At 41.8% G+C, this 18,770-nt stretch overlaps 2 protein-coding genes across 2 annotated transcripts; one reads left to right on the top strand and one right to left on the bottom strand.

The window, feature by feature from the left end:
- The first annotated feature begins 689 nt into the window (after window positions 1–689).
- On the top strand, window positions 690–6,011 carry LOC133114052 (sterile alpha motif domain-containing protein 9-like). Its single transcript, XM_061223246.1, has 2 exons — window positions 690–699; window positions 1,408–6,011. Exons 1-2 carry the CDS (start codon window positions 690–692, stop codon window positions 6,009–6,011), a joined length of 4,614 nt encoding a protein of 1,537 aa, XP_061079230.1.
- Window positions 6,012–17,520: 11,509 nt separating this feature from the next.
- On the bottom strand, window positions 17,521–18,656 carry LOC133114050 (dihydroorotate dehydrogenase (quinone), mitochondrial-like). Its single transcript, XM_061223245.1, has 2 exons — window positions 18,630–18,656; window positions 17,521–18,238 (listed from the first exon to the last, which is right to left on the bottom strand). The coding sequence occupies exons 1-2, from the start codon at window positions 18,654–18,656 to the stop codon at window positions 17,600–17,602; spliced, it is 666 nt and encodes a 221-aa protein (XP_061079229.1). The 3' UTR covers window positions 17,521–17,599.
- Between the last annotated feature and the right edge of the window lie 114 nt (window positions 18,657–18,770).

The raw sequence follows: 18,770 nt of genomic DNA, 5'->3' as shown, positions 1-18,770 counted from the left end.
CCACCCAACCGGTTTACCACCCAACACAAGCGATTATTTTTCTTACCTGCATGCAGTACGCATGTGATCTCCTGTCAGGTTGACCATGCCCATTTCGCTTTAAACAGTACTGAAAGGTCAATGTCCAAGTTAAATGTCAGCAATGTCAGGCTAATCTATTATCGAATAATGAACCATAATGAAATGAAAAATTTGTAATCAACTGATTTTAATACTTTTCATGCATGAGAGTCAAATTAATGACATGTAAAAAAACATATGAATTGCTTAAAGGTACAATAGATAAGATTTTTAGGTTAAAACATTGTTGCAAGACCATTGTAAATCTCTTCCTATCATTGAAAAAGGCTCACTGACATGTTGACTTGCCCTCTGCCTGTGTATATATACAGTTGGTGCCCCAACACTCTCTACCAAAACATTGTATAACTCCAATAATTTAAGCTCATTGGTTGAAAATTGGTTCTAATTGCCACAGCCAATAAAAACACCGTCAGTGCATTTACAGAGAAGGGGGAGGGATACAAAGTGTTGTGGTTTGAGGGTGTTTGTTGCTGCTATTCCTATCTTGACCGTCAGAAGTCCGAAATGATCTATTGTTCCTTTGTTAAGATCAACATGTTAAGATGAAAAGGGGTGGTCAAATAAGGGGTGGTGTTTTTATTATTGTAAAATATAAACATGAACACATGGCCCTGGGTACCTCTGCAATCTGTGAAAAATAAATAAATCTTCAGACTTCAGACTCCACAGACGCAAATTATCCAAATTGGCAAGTTATCCAGGAAGAAGGGGCTCTGGGTCCCAGTCTGGTGAAGGATCAAATCCATTATTCCTAGTGTTACTATTGTGAAAGTTTTGCTGTATATACAGCACATATACTAATTGTACGGAGATACATTACATCTGATCTCACCAAACTAGTAGTTACAGAATTGTTTTACTTTCTACACTGCCTTGTGTATGTGTTACAATAGTGATTTCACATTTTAATTGATTATATTGTCCAATGTTTCTCAGATGGAGTACACATCTTGAATGTGGGCATTTTTACTTCAAATGAACAAAGCCATGAGTGAGTAATGGGTATGTATACCATGTAATTTTTTGTCATCATTTTTTAATTCTGCAAGCAATTTCAATTTGACTCATCAATTCTATATTTTAGAATATATTCACTTTACATATTTTGGACCATATTAGTGTACAGCACCATATTAGGTTCTCCTATGTTTGCATAGCAACATGTTGTATGTTCTTGCACTATACATTTTCAAATAAAACATGCTATTCCTCAGCTTCTCATCCCTACAACTAGTAAAGTGTTCTTAAGATCACCTGTATAGGGATAGAAGATCATCTGCACATTTTCTGGATTTGATGTCCTGTTGTATCCTCCTTCCTCAGCTGAATTGGGCGACAAACCGCTTGAAGAATGGACGGAATCCGACGTGAGCTCCTGGTTAAGGTCAATAAAAGTGAAGGAGCAGTATGTTCAGAAGCTGGAAGAAGAGGAAGTGGATGGCAAAATCCTGAAGGAGGTGACCGAGGACTTTCTGAAAACAGAGACTGGCATGAAGTCTGGCCCTGCTTTCCGAATAGTCAAAAAAAGAAATGAGCTTGTTAAAACTTTTCAAGGACGCAAACTTCAAAAGACCAAAAAAACTCAAGTAACTAGGCTCAGAGGAACTGGAAGTCAAAATGAGCAGCAAGGCACAGGTGATGTGACCATTGGTGCTGGCACCAATCAGTCCCATCCAGAGACACAGACACAAAAGGACCAATCGTCCTTGTCCACTAAGAAAGACTGTAAACCAAGGCCTTTTGGCAAAGAAGGCATTGACTTCACATACGTCAAGAATAATGTTCTACAGCCTGAATCTGGTGTCATTGATCTTATCACACCTTGCCATGAATACAAATCCCTGGCAAATGCTACTAAATTGGACAGGACAAGGCTACAAGCAAAATTTGCCAAGGAGGTTCTCAAATTTGGTGCTGGATGCATGAATATTCGAACAAATGGTACAATACACTTTGGTGTGATGGACAGTAGGGATGACACAGAATATACACATGGTGAAATAATTGGCATTCCTGTAACAGAGAAAGATATCTTTGTTGATGCGTTGGACCATATAGAACGGTGTTTTACTTCTGACAGCGAACATGTGCGACAGTGTATACGCCCACCACAGTTTGTCCGGGTCATGGACAGCATAAACAGCACAGAAGAGCTTTACATTGTGGAGGTTGACATCGTCCCCACAGTGAACATAGTGAAGAACAAAGTGTACTCTGTCCGCCTTCCAAACTTCAAGGAAAAATCAAACAAGGTTGAACTAGAAAAGGAGGCAATCTATCGCAGAGTAGGATCCAAAACAGAACCAGTTATTGATCAAAATGTTTTTGCCTTCTACCAATGTGTGAAAGATAGAGATGATCTGAGAGAAGAGGCTGAAAAGTCACAATTTCTCAATGCACCAGATTTCTGGGAAGACCTGGGCGGGAAACTCTCATTGCTTGTGACCAGCGGGAAAAAGTTCATAGAAACAGAAAAGTGGTACATCCTTGTCACCAACAAATTCCAGCAGGACCATTTGAGAAACATTGACTTTTTATTGAACATGAAGATTTTCTGTGTTTTTGACTTTGACCCAGATTCAAAAGTGTCTGGATTCTGTGGCAAATACCTTCAGCACCATGCTGCAAATCTGCATTTCATGCAGAATTACAAAATTCCAAGTAACATGAGCATCAAAGAATTTGAGAGCCACCTACACTTGTTTGAACAGACAAGCTGGATATTTTGCAATGGACGAAATGATTACCATGGAAATGAAATCCCCTGTGATGAAATGACCTGGATCAAAACCAAAATGACACTGCTGAGGGAATCTGTATCGCTAATATGCAAACAGATCTTTCCGAAGGGCTCCTTCTTGGTGATCTTTCTTCTCACTTCCCCTGTAGAGAAGCCTCTGTTGCACACTTTCTCTGAGTTTTTCACTGACATGGAAGGTCACGAAGACATCATATGCATTGCAGAATGTAAAAACACCTTTCAGAAGTGGCAAGGCTTTGCCGAGACATACTGTAGTGCCGAAATGGTTAACCGTTCCAGCGTTGTGGGGATGAAAATGAGCCATGTGAATGCTACTCTGCAACGCATTCAGCCTCTGACATCTCGAGCGACCAAACATTTGTCAGTTTTCACAAAAGGAGAGTGCCTCCTTGAAACTAAAGAGGAGGAAAGGATGTACTCCTTAGAGATCCTGAGTGTTGATCAGTGTGACGACACCAGCACCGACTTCATTGAGGCAGAAAAAGAAAACTTGGAAAGGCAGTTTTACCATGGCGGTAAAGTGAAGTGGCTGAATTTCTGGCTTGCAGAGAAGAAGTTTCTTGACGAAATCATTCAGAGGGATGCCTACATGGAAATTTCAAAACGTCTCAGCGACATTCAGAAAAGAGGTGCAGACCAAGTACATGTGAGCAGCATCAATATATACCACCATCCGGGCAGTGGTGGGAGCACAGTTGCACGACAGGTACTTTGGAACAACAGAAAAGACCTACGATGTGCAGTTGTGAAGCCGTCATACTCGCCAATTATTGTGTCTGAGCATGCAGTTCAGCTACGCGAATATGAAGAAAAGGAACCCCCACAAAAATGTCTCCCAGTACTCTTACTGGTGGAAGATTGTGAGAACGAATACCTGGGTGACCTACGGAATGAACTGATGACTGCCAGCAACACCAAGAGAATCGCACAAGGGACAACCTGTTTCATTATTCTGAGCTGCAGGCGTTCACACAATCCAGAGAAAAAATGCAAAGAGTCGCCTCTCCAGAATATAGCTGTGACCCACAAATTGTCACCAGAGGAGAAGAGGCAGTTCTCTGGGAAAAGAAAGAAGCTCGAACAACAGTATCAGCCACAGTTCATCTTGACATTTGTCCTGATGAGTGAAGAATTTGACCCAAAGTACATAGAAGACTTTGTGGAACATTTGTTGCAAGACATTGACCACAAATCTGTTGTCACAAAGCTCATTCAGTATGTGGCTTTGCTCAATGCCTATGTGCAGAACTCCTTCATTTCCCAGGCTCAGTGTGAGGCCATGATGAGAATAACCTTCACAATGGACAGATTTCGTCAACACACTTTTGAGACATCCTTAAGTGAGCAAGCTAAGCTTCTCTTCATACATTTGAGAGATCACAAGAAATACTTTCATTCAATCCGTATCATTCATCCACTGGTGGCAAAAAAGATTCTCCAGAAGTTGTCAAGTAGCCAGCACAAGCAAAGCGGAATTGCAATGGATCTTCTCCACGATGATGTGCTTTGGTTTGGAGAAGAGGAGTATATACAGTTTCTCAGAGCTTTGTTCATGAGACGCAGCAGAGTCATTAAAGGTGATGAATCAGACAGTTTATTCTCTCCTCTCATTGAACATGTGATGGAAGACGAAAACCCAGACAACGCAATCAAGCTTTTAAAAGAAGCATATGAGCGATTCAACAAAGATGCTTTCTTTGCTCAGCAGCTTGCCCGACTCAACTACACCCAAGAACAATTTGAAAAAGCAGAACAATGGGCAGAAATAGCAACAAAAGAGATGCCTCAAAACTCGTACATCCTGGACACTAAAGGGCAGGTGTACAGGAAATGGTTCAATGCCAAATGTAAAGAGATTGAAAAGAAGACGAAGACACCACAAAACACAGCAGATGCTATTGAAAAAGCACTCAAAGCCATAGAGTGCTTCAAGGACTGTCAGATGGCAGCCAAGTCTGATCTTCAAACAATGAACAAATCAGGGTTTTTTGCTGCAGTGGAGGTTGGATGCAACTTGTTGAAGCTTATATTTTCACTGCAATTGTTTTCAAGCAAAACTGGTGGAAGCTCTGAATGCCTGAAGTACCTGGTTACAGAATACATTCCTGAAGCTGTTAAGACTCCTTGGGAAAACTTCCACAGCAAACTGAAAAGCCTTCAGATGTCCATGTGCAGTGACTTGGAATGGATCTCTGAAGACTTCAGCTACTTTCAGACTGACGTAAATGCAGAGGAGGATGAAACAGTTGAGACATCAGAGTTCAGAATAAAAAATCCAAAGACCTGGTTGGTAAAAAAGAGTGCTGCATATGGAAAATATTTCAGCAGTGTTCCTCCCACCAAAGCTCAGCAGCAAGGCAATGCAAATCCAATGACTGTGACTCCTTTCATGAAGCGCATGCAGATATATCGTCTTGGAGGGGGGAATATAACAACAATCTTCTCCCTCCTGCATGACCAGACAGACAGGGAACAAATCCAAGTGCTGGAGGAAATAATATCCCTGTATCCTTCCAACCTGCTGAATGCAAGGCTGGAACAACTGGATCTTGTGAACTACATTGCAACTCAGATTGCTTTAGGTTGCCTTTCAACTCAGTCTCCGAAGCTTGCACCAATTCAGTATCTTCAGAATCTCTGCCAGCAGTTCCCAAATGACAAGAGCAAATGCGTATCCAGTGCTCTTTTCTTGCTCACCTTACTTTTCTGGCCAGATGACAATGATGATGATAAGGAAAACAAATATGAAATTGTCATGTCAGCTGTTGAATTCCTTGGTAAAAGTTACTGGACCAAAATGAAAGACATTCCCCAAAGGAAGAGGAGAATTTACACTCACTTTTTCCTGAGTAATGGAAATGGACGGGACAAGATTGTACACAAGAGCAAAGTGGAGAGTCTCACGAAGAAGCTCCCTGTGTCAGAAAAGAGGATGAAGTGGCTAAGCGGGGAGGTGTGGAAAATGCCAGAGATTAAAACACTGTTGAAGCCTGTTCATGGCTGGACAGAGGATGGGAATGTGTTTCTCCAGGGTCCTCAGAAGAAGAAGTTGCTGATTCAAGCTTTGAATTCAGCCTCATTACCCTATGGCAATGAGAATGTTACTTTCTACTTGGGCTTCACGTTTAGAGGACCCGTGGCCTACAACATTACCGAAATAGCGTAAAATGGGAAAATAACATTGATCTGCATCATGGATACATCTAGTACTTGTAAATATGTAATTAATTGCCATGGTGATGACAGTCCATGAATTATGATGATTTAAATTTTTGATAAAGTAAACCAATACAAAGTTGCCAGTGTCAACTGTTGAATTCCTCAGTTAAAGTTACTGGACCAAACTGACATTCCCCATAGGAAGAGAATAATTTACAGGTTTTCCTGAACAATGGAACTGGATGGGACAAGATTGTACACAAGAGCAAAGTGGAGAGTCTCACAAAGAAGCTCCCTGCGTCAAAAAGAAGGATGAAGTGGCGAGGTGTGAAAAATACCAGAGATTAAAGTTCCCATATTGTACACCTTTCCAATGTTTTATTTTAGGTCCGGATATCCATAAGACAACGTTTGTGTGGTTTTAAGTACCAGAAAAAAAAAGATATACTGAGAAGCGGCTGTTTTAGTGACTGTATCATTAAGGCTAATTCATAGCAATAAACATCTGTTCTGATTGGCTAACATGAGCTGAACACTTGGCTTTGTTATGGCTACAATGTGGACCATGATGAAGCAAATGAGCATATTGCTGTGAGGTCACAACTTCACGGAAGTCCAAACAGCTCGTTTAAATGCACATTTTCTGGTGTGGAGTTATTTGGGGACTGTCTTTTGATACTTTCACAGTGTTTTAATAGCACCTTAAACTTCTTTATAATGCACATCGCAACGGAAATGTAATTTTCCACAATATGGGACATTTTAAGCACTTTTGAAGCCTGTTCAAGGCTGGACATGTTTTACGCACTTTTATTATTGCACTTACAGTGCTATGTGGTATGTTTAACCCTATATGTATGTTTTTGTTTTCATTACCCGACTTCTGATGGTCGACTTGGGGATGGGAATGTGTTTCTCCAAGGTCTTCAAAATAGGTTTTTCCAGATTCCAGCTTATAATTAATCCTCAGTACCCTACGGCAATGGGAACGCCACTTTCTACTTGGGCTTCACATTTAGAGGATCCATTTCCAAACACATCACTGAAATAGCAGAAAATAGAAAATTAACATTGGTCTTCATTTTACATTTATGCAAATAATTTCGATGAATTAAGACTTTTTTTTTTACAGGACATGCATACTCCAAGTTGTTGTTGTTTTTTAAAGTTATGGGCAGCAAATTGATTACGATAATTATTTTATTTTCAGCTCCACCATGGTTGTGAAGACATAGACATATCTGTAAGTAATGGCTGGACTGCCATGAAATTGGCGGTCTACATTCACATTCTCAAGAGGAAGTAACTTATTGATTTTGGTGACTCCATGTTGTTTCTTCCAGATCTTTTCTTATCAGGCCAAATTTTTCAAGTGTGATTGCTATATGTAATGGCCAAATGGTTAACGTGCTTTGCATGTTAATTTTCCCAGGAGGGAAGAAACCGGCTAATTTTGGTCACACCATGGCCTTTCCCCTACCGCCACCATCAGGCCAAATGTGTCCTTAAAAGTAATTACTGGATTGCCAAGACTGGTTCAGTGCAAATTTATGTGAGGGGAGATTGTTGTGCCTTGGTGGAGGTCTGCACTCTACTGAGTGCATTCTTCATAGTTTTATTTTTGTTTGCTTGTTAGTAGAAGTAGATGTATACAGTATCTTGGGAGACATTGTCATTAATAAGAATTGTATATCATGGCATAGATAGTTAATATGTTGCATTCCACCCTGTCTAAATACCTGAACATACAGCATAATTAAATGCATCCCTTAAGCCAGTGAATAAAAATTCCAAACCAATGTGTGTGTCCCTGCCTTTTCTATAACTATTATTTACATCCTATGAAGACGGTGCAACACAAGAGAACTTATCGACCTGATAGAATTGGCTAGTCCTATTGGAAGCGTTTAAGGATATGTTAAAAGTAACATCCCACACACAATGGCTCCAGATTAATGTTGTATGCCAGAGCCCTGTGTCATTCTGAAGTGACATGAGGAACTGATTGAGTAAATTGCTCTACATCAGATCCCTGTACATTTTGTTAAGGAGAGTTAAGGAGACCTTTAAATGTCAGAAAATGTCTGTTCACTTAACAGTCCTACTGGTTCCTATTTTAAAGACATTTGTCATTTCATCATGAAGACCAAGGAGAAGGTCCTAATTCTGTTGAGTTGAAAATATTGGTGGTGCAATCATGATAATTCCCCTGCAAGGAGCGGTTGTCAACTGTGTCGGTATAAAACTGTTCTGACTTACAATGAGTGAATGAACAATATGCAATTAATACGCCGTCATATGACCAATATAGTCGTGTACTGTTCTTCACAAAGTGATACCTATTTAATTTTTTTAATTGATTTTCCAATTTGCAATAAATGTCAATACACATGGCAACTTCAATTTTGAAATTTGATTCACCCTCCCACACCTAAGAAAAAATACATAAGAAGAAGAATTTTCTCCTATAAAGAAAAGGTTGTGCCAATATATGCTTGATTCTGACCTGCATATATAAAACATTTTAGTTCTGAATATTTTAAAAGATATATGCATGTTAGGTTGCATTTGGAGGCGGCACGGAGGTGCAGTGGGTAGCACTGCCGCCTCACAGCAAGGAGGTCCAGGGTTTTAATCCCCGTCGGGCCTCTCTGTGCGGAGTTTGAATGTTCTCCCCGTGTCTGCGTGGGTTTCTTCTGGGTACTCTGGTTTCCTCCCACAGTCCAAAGACATGCAGGATAGGCTGATTGGAGAGTCTAAATTGCCCATAGGTATGAGTGTGTGAGTGAATGGTGTGTGCGCCCTGCGATGGACTGGCGACCTGTCCAGGGTGTATTCCTGCCTTTCGCCCAATGTATGCTGGGATAGGCTCCAGCCCCCCTGCGACCCTTTTCAGGATAAGCGGGTTAGGACAATGGATGGATCGATGGAAGTTGCATTTGGTTGATAATTCTTGAAAAGACATTAGTTTTCCCTCCTTGTGTAGATCGCTTATCCCCATTAATTCCACACAGGGAAGGGTTTGTCTGCTCTTCCAGGTATGAGGAATAAGGGGCGGCCTGTAGCGTAGTGGTTAAGGTAAATGACTGGGACAGTCATTCAAATCCCAGTGTAGCCACAGTAAGATCCGCACAGCCGTTGGGCCCTTGAGCAAGGCCCTTAATCCTGCAGGGGAGGATTGTCTCCTGCTTAGTCGAATCAACTGTACGTCGCTCTGGATAAGAGCGTCTGCCAAATGCCAATAATGTAATGTAATGTAATGTATGAACTGCCGCAAATAGGGCTGAAAGACAAACGTTGGGAAACATATTATTTCTCAATGTCAAGCAATACATTTTATTTTATTTTATTATTACACAGTGGGAGCAATAATTATTTGATCCCTTGCTGATTTTGTAGGTTTGCCCACTTACAAAGAATGGAACTGTGTAGAATTTTAATCATAGGTACATTTTAACATTGAGAGACAGAATATCACAAAATAATCCACAATAACAACATCATATAAATGTTATAAATTTAATTTCATATTTTCACATGAAATAAGTATTTGATCCATAGGACTTAATACTTGGTGTACAGACGTTTGTTGTAGTTTTTCACCGCGTTTGCACAGATCTTGGGAGGGATTTTGGTCCACTTTGCAGATCCTCTCCAAATCCTTAAGGTTCCGAGGCTGTCGCTTGGCAACTCGAAGCTTCAGCTCCCTCCACAGTTTTTCGATGGGATTTAGGGCTGGAGACTGGCTAGGCTCTCCAGAACCTTAATATGCTTCTTTTTGAGCCACTCCTTTGTTGCCTTGGCCGTATGTTTTGGGTCATTGTCATGTTGGAAGACCCATCCACGACCCATTTTCAGTGCTCTCACTGAGGGAAGGAGGTTGTTACCCAAAATTTCCTGGTACATGGCCCCATTCATCCTCCCCTCAATATGGTGAAGTCGTCCTGTCCCCTTAGCTGAGAAATACCCCCAAAGCATAAGGTTTCCACCTCTATGCCTCACAGTGGGGATGGTGTTCTTGGGGTTGTACTCAGCATTTCTCTTCCTCCAAACACGGCAAGTCGAGTCGACCAAATAGCTCTATTTTGGTCTCATCTGACCACATCACCTTTTCCCAAGCCTCCTCTGGATCATCCAGGTGTTCTTTGGCAAACTTCAGACGGGCCTGTACATGTGCCTTCTTCAGCAGAGGAACCTTGCACGCACACCAGGATTTTAATCCTTCACGGTGTAGTGTGTTACTGATGGTTCTCTTCGGGACTGTGGTCCCAACTGCCTTCAGGTCATTAACAAGCTCCTCCTGTGTAGTACTGGGCTGATCCCTGACCTTTCTCATGATCATTGATATCCCACGAGGCGAGGGCATCTTGCTTGGAGCCCCAGACTGAGGGAGATTGGCGGTGACTTTGTGTTTCTTCCATTTTCTAATAATTGCTCCAACAGTTGTTAACTTCTCACCAAGCTGCTTGCTTATTTTCTTGTAGCCCATCCCAGCCTTGTGCAGGTCTACAATTTTGTCCCTGATGTCCTTAGACAGCTCCTTTGTCTTGGCCATGGTGGAAACGTTGGATTCTGATTGATTGTGTGGACAGGTGTCTTTTATACAGCTACATAACGATGTAACGAGTTGACAAAGTTGTTTTGGGTAATGAGTTGAGATTAGGAGTGCTTCTTAATGGAAAACTAACTGGTCTGTGGGAGCCAGAATTATTGCTGATTGGTAGGGGATCAAATACTTATTTCCTGCGAAAATACGATAATACATTTATAAAAATGTATATGATGTTGTTATTATGGATTATTTTGTGATATTCTGTCTCTCAATGTTAAAATGTACCTATGATTAAAATTTTACACAGTTCCATTCTTTGTAAGTGGTCAAACCTACAAAATCAGCAAGGGATCAAATAATTATTGCTCCCACTGTATATATTTTTTTGCTTTATATGACTCGATGTGGATTTTCTCAAAGCTTTCAGCTTTGATGAGTAAAAGATTCAGTGGTAGGGCTTGGTTTAACTGAACAGGCTTCTAACTAGCCAAACCAGACTGGGCGGACCTCAAGTGAAAAATTGAACATAATGGTTTGCAATTGATTTCAGGACCTTTCCAGGTAAGAATTATAGACTGTAGAAAAAAATGCAATACGAAATTAATGTATCATCAGGGTGAATACTGGGATCATCATCTATTCCACAGGACAGAACAGGAGGTGGTGTCATGCATCTGTATTTAAAATCTCAAATCCACCAAGAAACACCAAAGAAGCAGAAAGTATGTACGGTAACAGGAGTTATGTTCGCTTGCTCATAAGGCACAGAACTGTTCTGCGCCATGATCAGATTTCCTGATTGTGACGTGATTCAGACTGCCTCCGAACACATTGATGAACTGTAGTAACGTGATAGTATACGTGAGCTCTGTGAAGCCAGAACTTCCGGTCGAAACTTCCTGTATGTTTTCGTCAAAATAAAAGCCGCGGAGCAACCATTTGACTGGTTACTATGATGTAGGCTCGACAAAAATTGCTTTACACTGTCAGTTCAGACCCAGCTCATTTGCACACCTGATTACAGCTTGTAATAAAAAGGGGCATACATTAAATCTATCGACCAATATCTATAATATTATATTTTTAATTCTACCAGCTGATTTGCATAGCTGATAACTCCAAAACTATATATTGTTACCAAATAAAAGGGGATATACATCTTTAATAGTGTACAGTCTTTTCTGTGAAATCATGTTCCCAGCAATTGTTGCTGTTTTTCCAGTGAGGTATGGGCATGCGATGCTATAGTCTTTCAGTTCACTAGCATCTCATTTGCATAGCTAATTACTCAAAAACTATACATTGTGATCCTGATCCTATAAGCCTGAATAAGGATTTTGTAATCCAATCCTTCCAAGTCTAGTCTTATATGAAAATTAAAATCCTGATAATTAAGTTTTGAAATACTGGGCCCTACAGGATCCAACCACAGAGATTTATTGATTTCTTGATTTCCCTCCTCCCTCCTCCCTCCCCCCCAATAAATGTTCAATAAACATGAAGAAATGAATTGCATACAATGCATTTTCATACATGTCATGAGGTAAATATTTTCCAGAAAATCATAAAAAGACTATATGTAGTCGTGTCCAAAAAGTGAAAAAATAAAAAATACATTTTTAGGCAGGTGTGAAAAAATGCTATAAAGTAAGAATGCTTTCAAAAATAAAAATGTTAATTTATTTTTATCAATTAACAAAATGCAAAGTGAGTGAACAGAAGAAAAATCTAAATCACATCAATATTTGGTGTGACCACCCTTTGCCTCCAAACCAGCATAAATTCTTCTACGTACACTTAAACAAAGTCAGGGATTTTGTAGGCATATAGTCAGGTGTGTTATTAACCAATTATACCAAACAGGAGCTAATGATCGTCAATTTAATATGTAGGTTGAAGCACAATCATTAACTGAAACAGAAACAGCTGTGTCGGAAGGTTAAAACCGGATGAGGAATAGCCAAACTCTGCTTCCAAGGCGAGGTTGCTGAAGACAGTTTAATGTCAGAAGTCATACACCATGGCAAGACTGAGCACAGCAACAAGACACAAGGTAGTTATACTGCATTAGCAAGGTCTCTCCCAGGCAGAAATTTCAAGGCAGACAGGAGTTTCCAGATGTGCTGTCCAAGCTCTGTTGAAGAAGCACAAAGAAACGGGCAATGTTGAGGACCGTAGACGCAGTGGTCGGCGAAGGAAACTTAGTGCAGCAGATGAAAGACACATCATGCTTACTTCCCTTCGCAATCGGAAGATGTCCAGGAGTGCTATCAGCTCAGAATTGGCAGAAACCAGTGGGACCCAGGTACACCCATCAACTGTGTGGAGAGGTCTGGTCAGAAGTGGTCTTCATGGAAGAATTGCCAAAAAGCCATACTTCCGATGTGGAAACAAGGCCAAGTGTCTGAACTATGCACGAAAAAACAGGAACGGGGGTGCAGAAAAATGGCAGCAGGTTCTCTGGACTGATGAGTCAAAATATTTGTTTTAATATTTGGCTGTAGCAGAAAGCAGTTTGTTCGCTGAAGGGCTGGAGAGTGGTACAATAATGAGTGTCTGCAGGGAACAGTGAAGCGAACAGTGAGGTTCCTTGCAAGTGTGGGGCTGCATTTCTGCACAAGGAGTTTGGGATTTAGTCAGAATTAATGGTCTCCTCAATGCTGAGTACAGGCAGATACTTATCCATCATGCAATACCATCAGGGAGGCATCTAATTCACCCCACATTTATTCTGCAGCAGGACAAAAACGCCAAAAATACAGCCAATGTTGTTAAGAACTATCTTCAGCGTTAAGAAGAACAAGGAGTCCTGGAAGTGATTGCATGGCTCCCACAGAGCCCTGATCTCAACTCGAAGATCATCGAGTCTGTCTGAGATTACATGAAGAGACAGGAGCATTTGAGGCTGCCTAAATCCACAACTGCGGCAAATTCTCCAAGATGGGAGGAACAACCTACCAGCCAAGTTCCTTCAAAAACTGTGTGCAAGTATACCTAGAAGAATTGATGCAGTTTTGAAGGCAAAGGGTGGTCACACCAAATATTGATTTGATTTAGATTTTTCTTCAGTTCATTCACATCTTCTGTTCATGCATTTTCTTAATTGATAAAAATAAACTATTAACATTTCTATTTTTGAAAGCATTCTTATTTTACAGCATTTTTTCCACACCTGCCTAAAACTTTTGCAAAGTACTGTATATGAATATGTGTGTATATACAGTGCATCCGGAAAGTATTCACAGCGCTTCACTTTCCCCACATTTTGTTATGTTACAGCCTTATTCCAAAATGGAATGAATTCATTTTTTTCCTCAAAATTCTACACACAACACCCCATAATAACAACATGAAAGAAGTTTTTGAAATTTTTGCAAATTTATTAAAAATAAAAAACTAAGAAATCACATGTACATAAGTATTCACAGCCTTTGCTCAATACTTTGTTGATGCACCTTTGGCAGCAATTACAGCCTCAAGTCTTTTTGAATATGATGCCACAAGCTTGGCACACCTATCTTTGGGCAGTTTCGCCCATTCCTCTTTGCAGGACCTCTCAAGCTCCATCAGGTTGGATGGGGAGCGTCGGTGCACAGCCATTTTCAGATCTCTCCAGAGATGTTCAATCGGATTCAAGTCTGGGCTCTGGCTGGGCCACTCAAGGACATTCACAGAGTTGTCCTGAAGCCACTCCTTTGATATCTGTGCTGTGTCCTTAGGGTCGTTGTCCTGCTGAAAGATGAACCGTCGCCCCAGTCTGAGGTCAAGAGCGCTCTGGAGCAGGTTTTCATCCAGGATGTCTCTGTACATTGCTGCATTCATCTTTCCCTCAATCCTGACTAGTCTCCCAGTTCCTGCCGCTGAAAAACATCCCCACAGCATGATGCTGCCACCACCATGCTTCACTGTAGGGATGGTATTGGCCAGGTGATGAGCGGTGCCTGGTTTCCTCCAAACATGATGCCTGGCATTCATGCCAAAGAGTTCAATCTTTGTCTCATCAGACCAGAGAATTTTGTTTCTCATGGTCTGAGAGTCCTTCAGGTGCCTTTTGGCAAACTCCAGGTGGGCTGCCATGTGCCTTTTACTAAGGAGTGGCTTCCGTCTGGCCTGATTGGTGGATTGCTGTAGAGATGGTTGTCCTTCTGGAAGGTTCTCCTCTCTCCACAGAGGAACGCTGTAGCTCTGACAGAGTGACCATCGGGTTCTTGGTCACCTCCCTGACTAAGGCCCTTCTCCCCCGATTGCTCAGTTTAGAAGGGCGGCCAGCTCTAGGAAGAGTCTGGTGGTTTCAAACTTCTCAAAAAAACTTTTTTCACGTTGTCATTATGGGGTGTTGTGTGTAGAATTTGGAGGAAAAAAATTTATTTAATCAATTTTGGAATAAGGCTGTAACATAACAAAATGTGGAAAAAGTGAAGCGCTGTGAATACTTTCCGGATGCACTGTATATATATTTCTCATTTTATTTTATATGTCTTAACATTCTGTACAGAAAAGATTCAAAAATAATTCAATTAAAGGTCCTAAATAAACAAACTATATGATACATTTTAGAAATTTTACAGAATAGTTAAAAACGGAATCAAATCAATATTTTTTGCATTTGCATTTGCATTACCCTTCCGCAGTAAAACTGCATCACTTCTGAGATAAAGAACTGCAGGACAGCGTTGGCTAAGACAATCAGCAGGGAGGTTGTTCCAAGCATGTTGGAGAACTTGCCACAGTTCTTCTGCAGACTTTGGTCGGCTCCTTGCTTCTGATTTCAGACAGCTTTGATCAAGTTTTTATGTAAAAAGTAGTAAATTGCTTACAGTAATATGTTACTTTTAAAATTAAATACAAATATGTCTCTGTAAAATTAAATCTTTTGGAAAATGAATATTTGGATATATGAAATGTGTTATTTAGTACTAACACACACAAAAAAAGAAACATATAAATAAAGTCTAGGGTGCTTAAGACTTCTGCACAGTACTGTATATGTATATATATATATATATATATATATATATATATATATATATATATATATATATATATATAATGAGAAAAACATTAGCCAGAAAATCATGAAAATACATAAGACTTAAGATATAGGCTTATGTCCAAAAAGTGAAAAGAATGCCCCCAAAATGTATATTTTTCTGTTATATCACCTGGATGGATTAGGAAAGTGATATATTCAATACATATGAAGTGTACATATAAAATGTGTTTATCCACTTAAGAGTTATGATGTGTTGTGTGTTCAGAGATGCTCTTCGGCATACCACTGTTGAAATGCGTGGTTATTTGCATTACTCTCACCTTCCTTTCAGCTTTGATCAGTCTGCCCCTTCTACACTGACCTCTCGTATTAAACAAGGCATTTTTGCCCGCAGAACTGCTGCGCACTGGATGTTTTTTGTTTTTCGCACCATTCTCTAAAAACTCTAGAGGCTGAAAATCCCAAGAGATCCGCATCTGAGATATGCAAACCACCCTGTCAGGCACCAAGAATCATTCCATGGTCAAAGTCACTTAGATCACATTTCTTCCCCATTTGTTCTGAAAAAAAGCCAAACCTCTTGACTATGCCTGCATGTTTGGCTGATTAAATATTTGCATTAACACGCTGGTATAAAGGTTGACCTAATAAAGTGTTCACTGAGTGTATAAAACTCCTTGGTTGTAAATATTTTAAAAGGCGTTTGCTTGGTAAGTTACATTTGACTAATAATTCTTGAAAGGACTGAGTTCTCCCTCCTTACATCGCTTATCCCCTTACATCACACATGAGGAACCCTTACTCTGCTCTTCCAGGCATCAGCTCTGCATTGCCCCACATAGGGCTGAAATGGGGCAACGGTTGGAAAATGCATTATTTATTAATATCATGTTACGGGCCCCTGCTCTGTGCCTGTGCTACTAATTTTTGCTGTTACTTCAAGGGTGCCCAGTGGGCGGAGTACAGGGCTGTTGGTACAATTGGGAGCATCTGTGGCCAGTGCTCCCAGAGATGTTGAAATGTTCCTGTCTCCAGTCTGCGCACTCTCCCTAAATGTTTTTAATGTTGCTTTTATGTCGTCTGTAACACTGTATTGTGGACAATGGGACTCACCTGGTTAAATAAAGCTTCAATAAAAATAAAAAAACAGACCTTTTGCATTGGTTCTTTTTGGGTATGCATCAAACAACATTGTTTCATCATACTTTTCCACACATCCACTCTCACTGCAGATAAAATTGCCTCCTTAATGCAGGTATAAGAGAGCTCTCTGCACCTAGTCTTTAATCTAGTCTTTGATCACCTTTGGAAATGTAAATGGTAAATGGTAAATGGCAGGCATTTATATAGCGCCTTTATCCAAAGCGCTGTACAATTGATGCTTCTCCATTCACCCATTCACCCATTCATACACACACTCACACACCAACGGCGATTGGCTGCCATGCAAGGCCCCGACCAGCTCGTCAGGAGCATTTGGGGGTTAGGTGTCTTGCTCAGGGACACTTTGACACACTCAGGGCGGGATCAAACCGGCAACCCTCCGACTGCCAGACGACTGCTCTTACTGCCTGAGCCATGTCGCCCCTACCCTAGCCTGTACCCAATCACAGCTGATCAAATAATCAGCGTTCATCCAACCACAGTAGATATTGGACAAAGCGAATCCACAATGCAGCTTAAAGAGCACAGTAAAGTTTATGCATTACATTGTATAAGACGGTGTACATTATATCAACAATTTCATTTCAATAAATACTGCCAGGGCCAATAGTTTAATCTACTATTGCCTTTCAAGCACTTTTGTGTCTCTCGTTTTTCTCCATATTACAGTGTATCACACACACACGTTACACACACGGACAGGACCGTGTCGGGAGGCGGGACCTCCCTGTCCCGTGGTGGTGAGGTAAGTGCCCGTCTGCCCGTCGGCCAATGAAGGACAGGTCCTCCCGCACGGCGGGTGGAGTGGAGCGGGACGCCGGAGTGAGGCCGGTCTCTCTCGGGCGAGGGCGAGGGTGAGCTGGAGGAGCTGCCGCCATTGGCCGCGTCAGGATTCGGACTCGGCCCGTCTGTGATCAGCGCCCACGGCCTCAGAGACGCTGTGGAACCCCTGCGCCTTCAGCAGCTGTTCCAGCTCCCTCTTCACCCTGGTGACGATGGGCGGGCCCTCGTAGGTGAGTGACGTGTACAGCTGCACCAATGACGCGCCGGCACGGATCTTATCCAGGGCGTCCTGCCCGCTGGACACGCCCCCGACTCCGACGATGGGCACCTTCCCTTCAGTCAGAGAGTACATCTCGTGCACGGTGCAGGTGGAGACGTCACGCAGTGGTCTGCCGCTCAGGCCCCCGGTCTCGACCCGGTGCGGGTCCGTCAGCGCCGCCGACCTGGAGACGGTGGTGTTGGACACAATGAGCCCATCCACGCCCAGCTCAGTGATGACATCAGCGATGTCGCGCTTGTCCTGCAGACTGAGGTCGGGGGCGATCTTCACCAGCACTGCTGGCCGCCGACCCTTCAGCGCGTTCCTCTCCTGCAGAACCTTGGCCAGCAGGTGGCGCAGTTCCTCCCGGCCCTGCAGGTCCCGGAGCCCCGGCGTGTTGGGACTGCTCACGTTCACCACCAGGTAATCCGCCAGGGGCCCCAGCGCGCGCACGCCCTGCGCGAAGTCCGACGTGTATTTCTGCTGTTTATCAACATGGACCAAGTTGTGCCAATGAACATCAAAGGAGTGATTTTGTCAAAGTGATTTACCAAAATCAACTGGAACATAATTAAGAAGAGCACTGGTGAGCTTAAAAGAGCAACCACAGTTCTGGAAAAAGGTCTAGTTGACAGATGAGATAAAGATGAAGGTATATCAGAGTGGTAGCAAGAGCAAAGTATGGAGGAGAAAAGGAACTCCCCAAGATCTAAAGCATACCACCTCATCTGTGAAACATGATGGCGGGGGTGTTATGGCCTCGGCATAGAAGGTACTGGCTCACATATCTTAATTGATGCTATTGTGATGGAAGTAGCTAAATTAATTCTGAAGTGTATAGACACATCCTCTCTGCTCAACTTCAAGCAAATACCTCAAAACTCATTGGCCGGCGGTTCATTCTACAGCAAGACAGTGCTCCCAAACATACTAAAGCAACTAAAGAGAGAAAACTTAAGGGGCCTAGCCGCCGAAACAAGCATAAGCTAAAGATGGCTGCAATACAGGCAGAGCA

The sequence above is a fragment of the Conger conger genome, chromosome 16 (assembly GCF_963514075.1).
Source record: "Conger conger chromosome 16, fConCon1.1, whole genome shotgun sequence".
Classification (NCBI taxonomy): Eukaryota; Metazoa; Chordata; class Actinopteri; order Anguilliformes; family Congridae; genus Conger; species Conger conger.
This window is presented reverse-complemented; position numbering and strand designations above follow the sequence as displayed.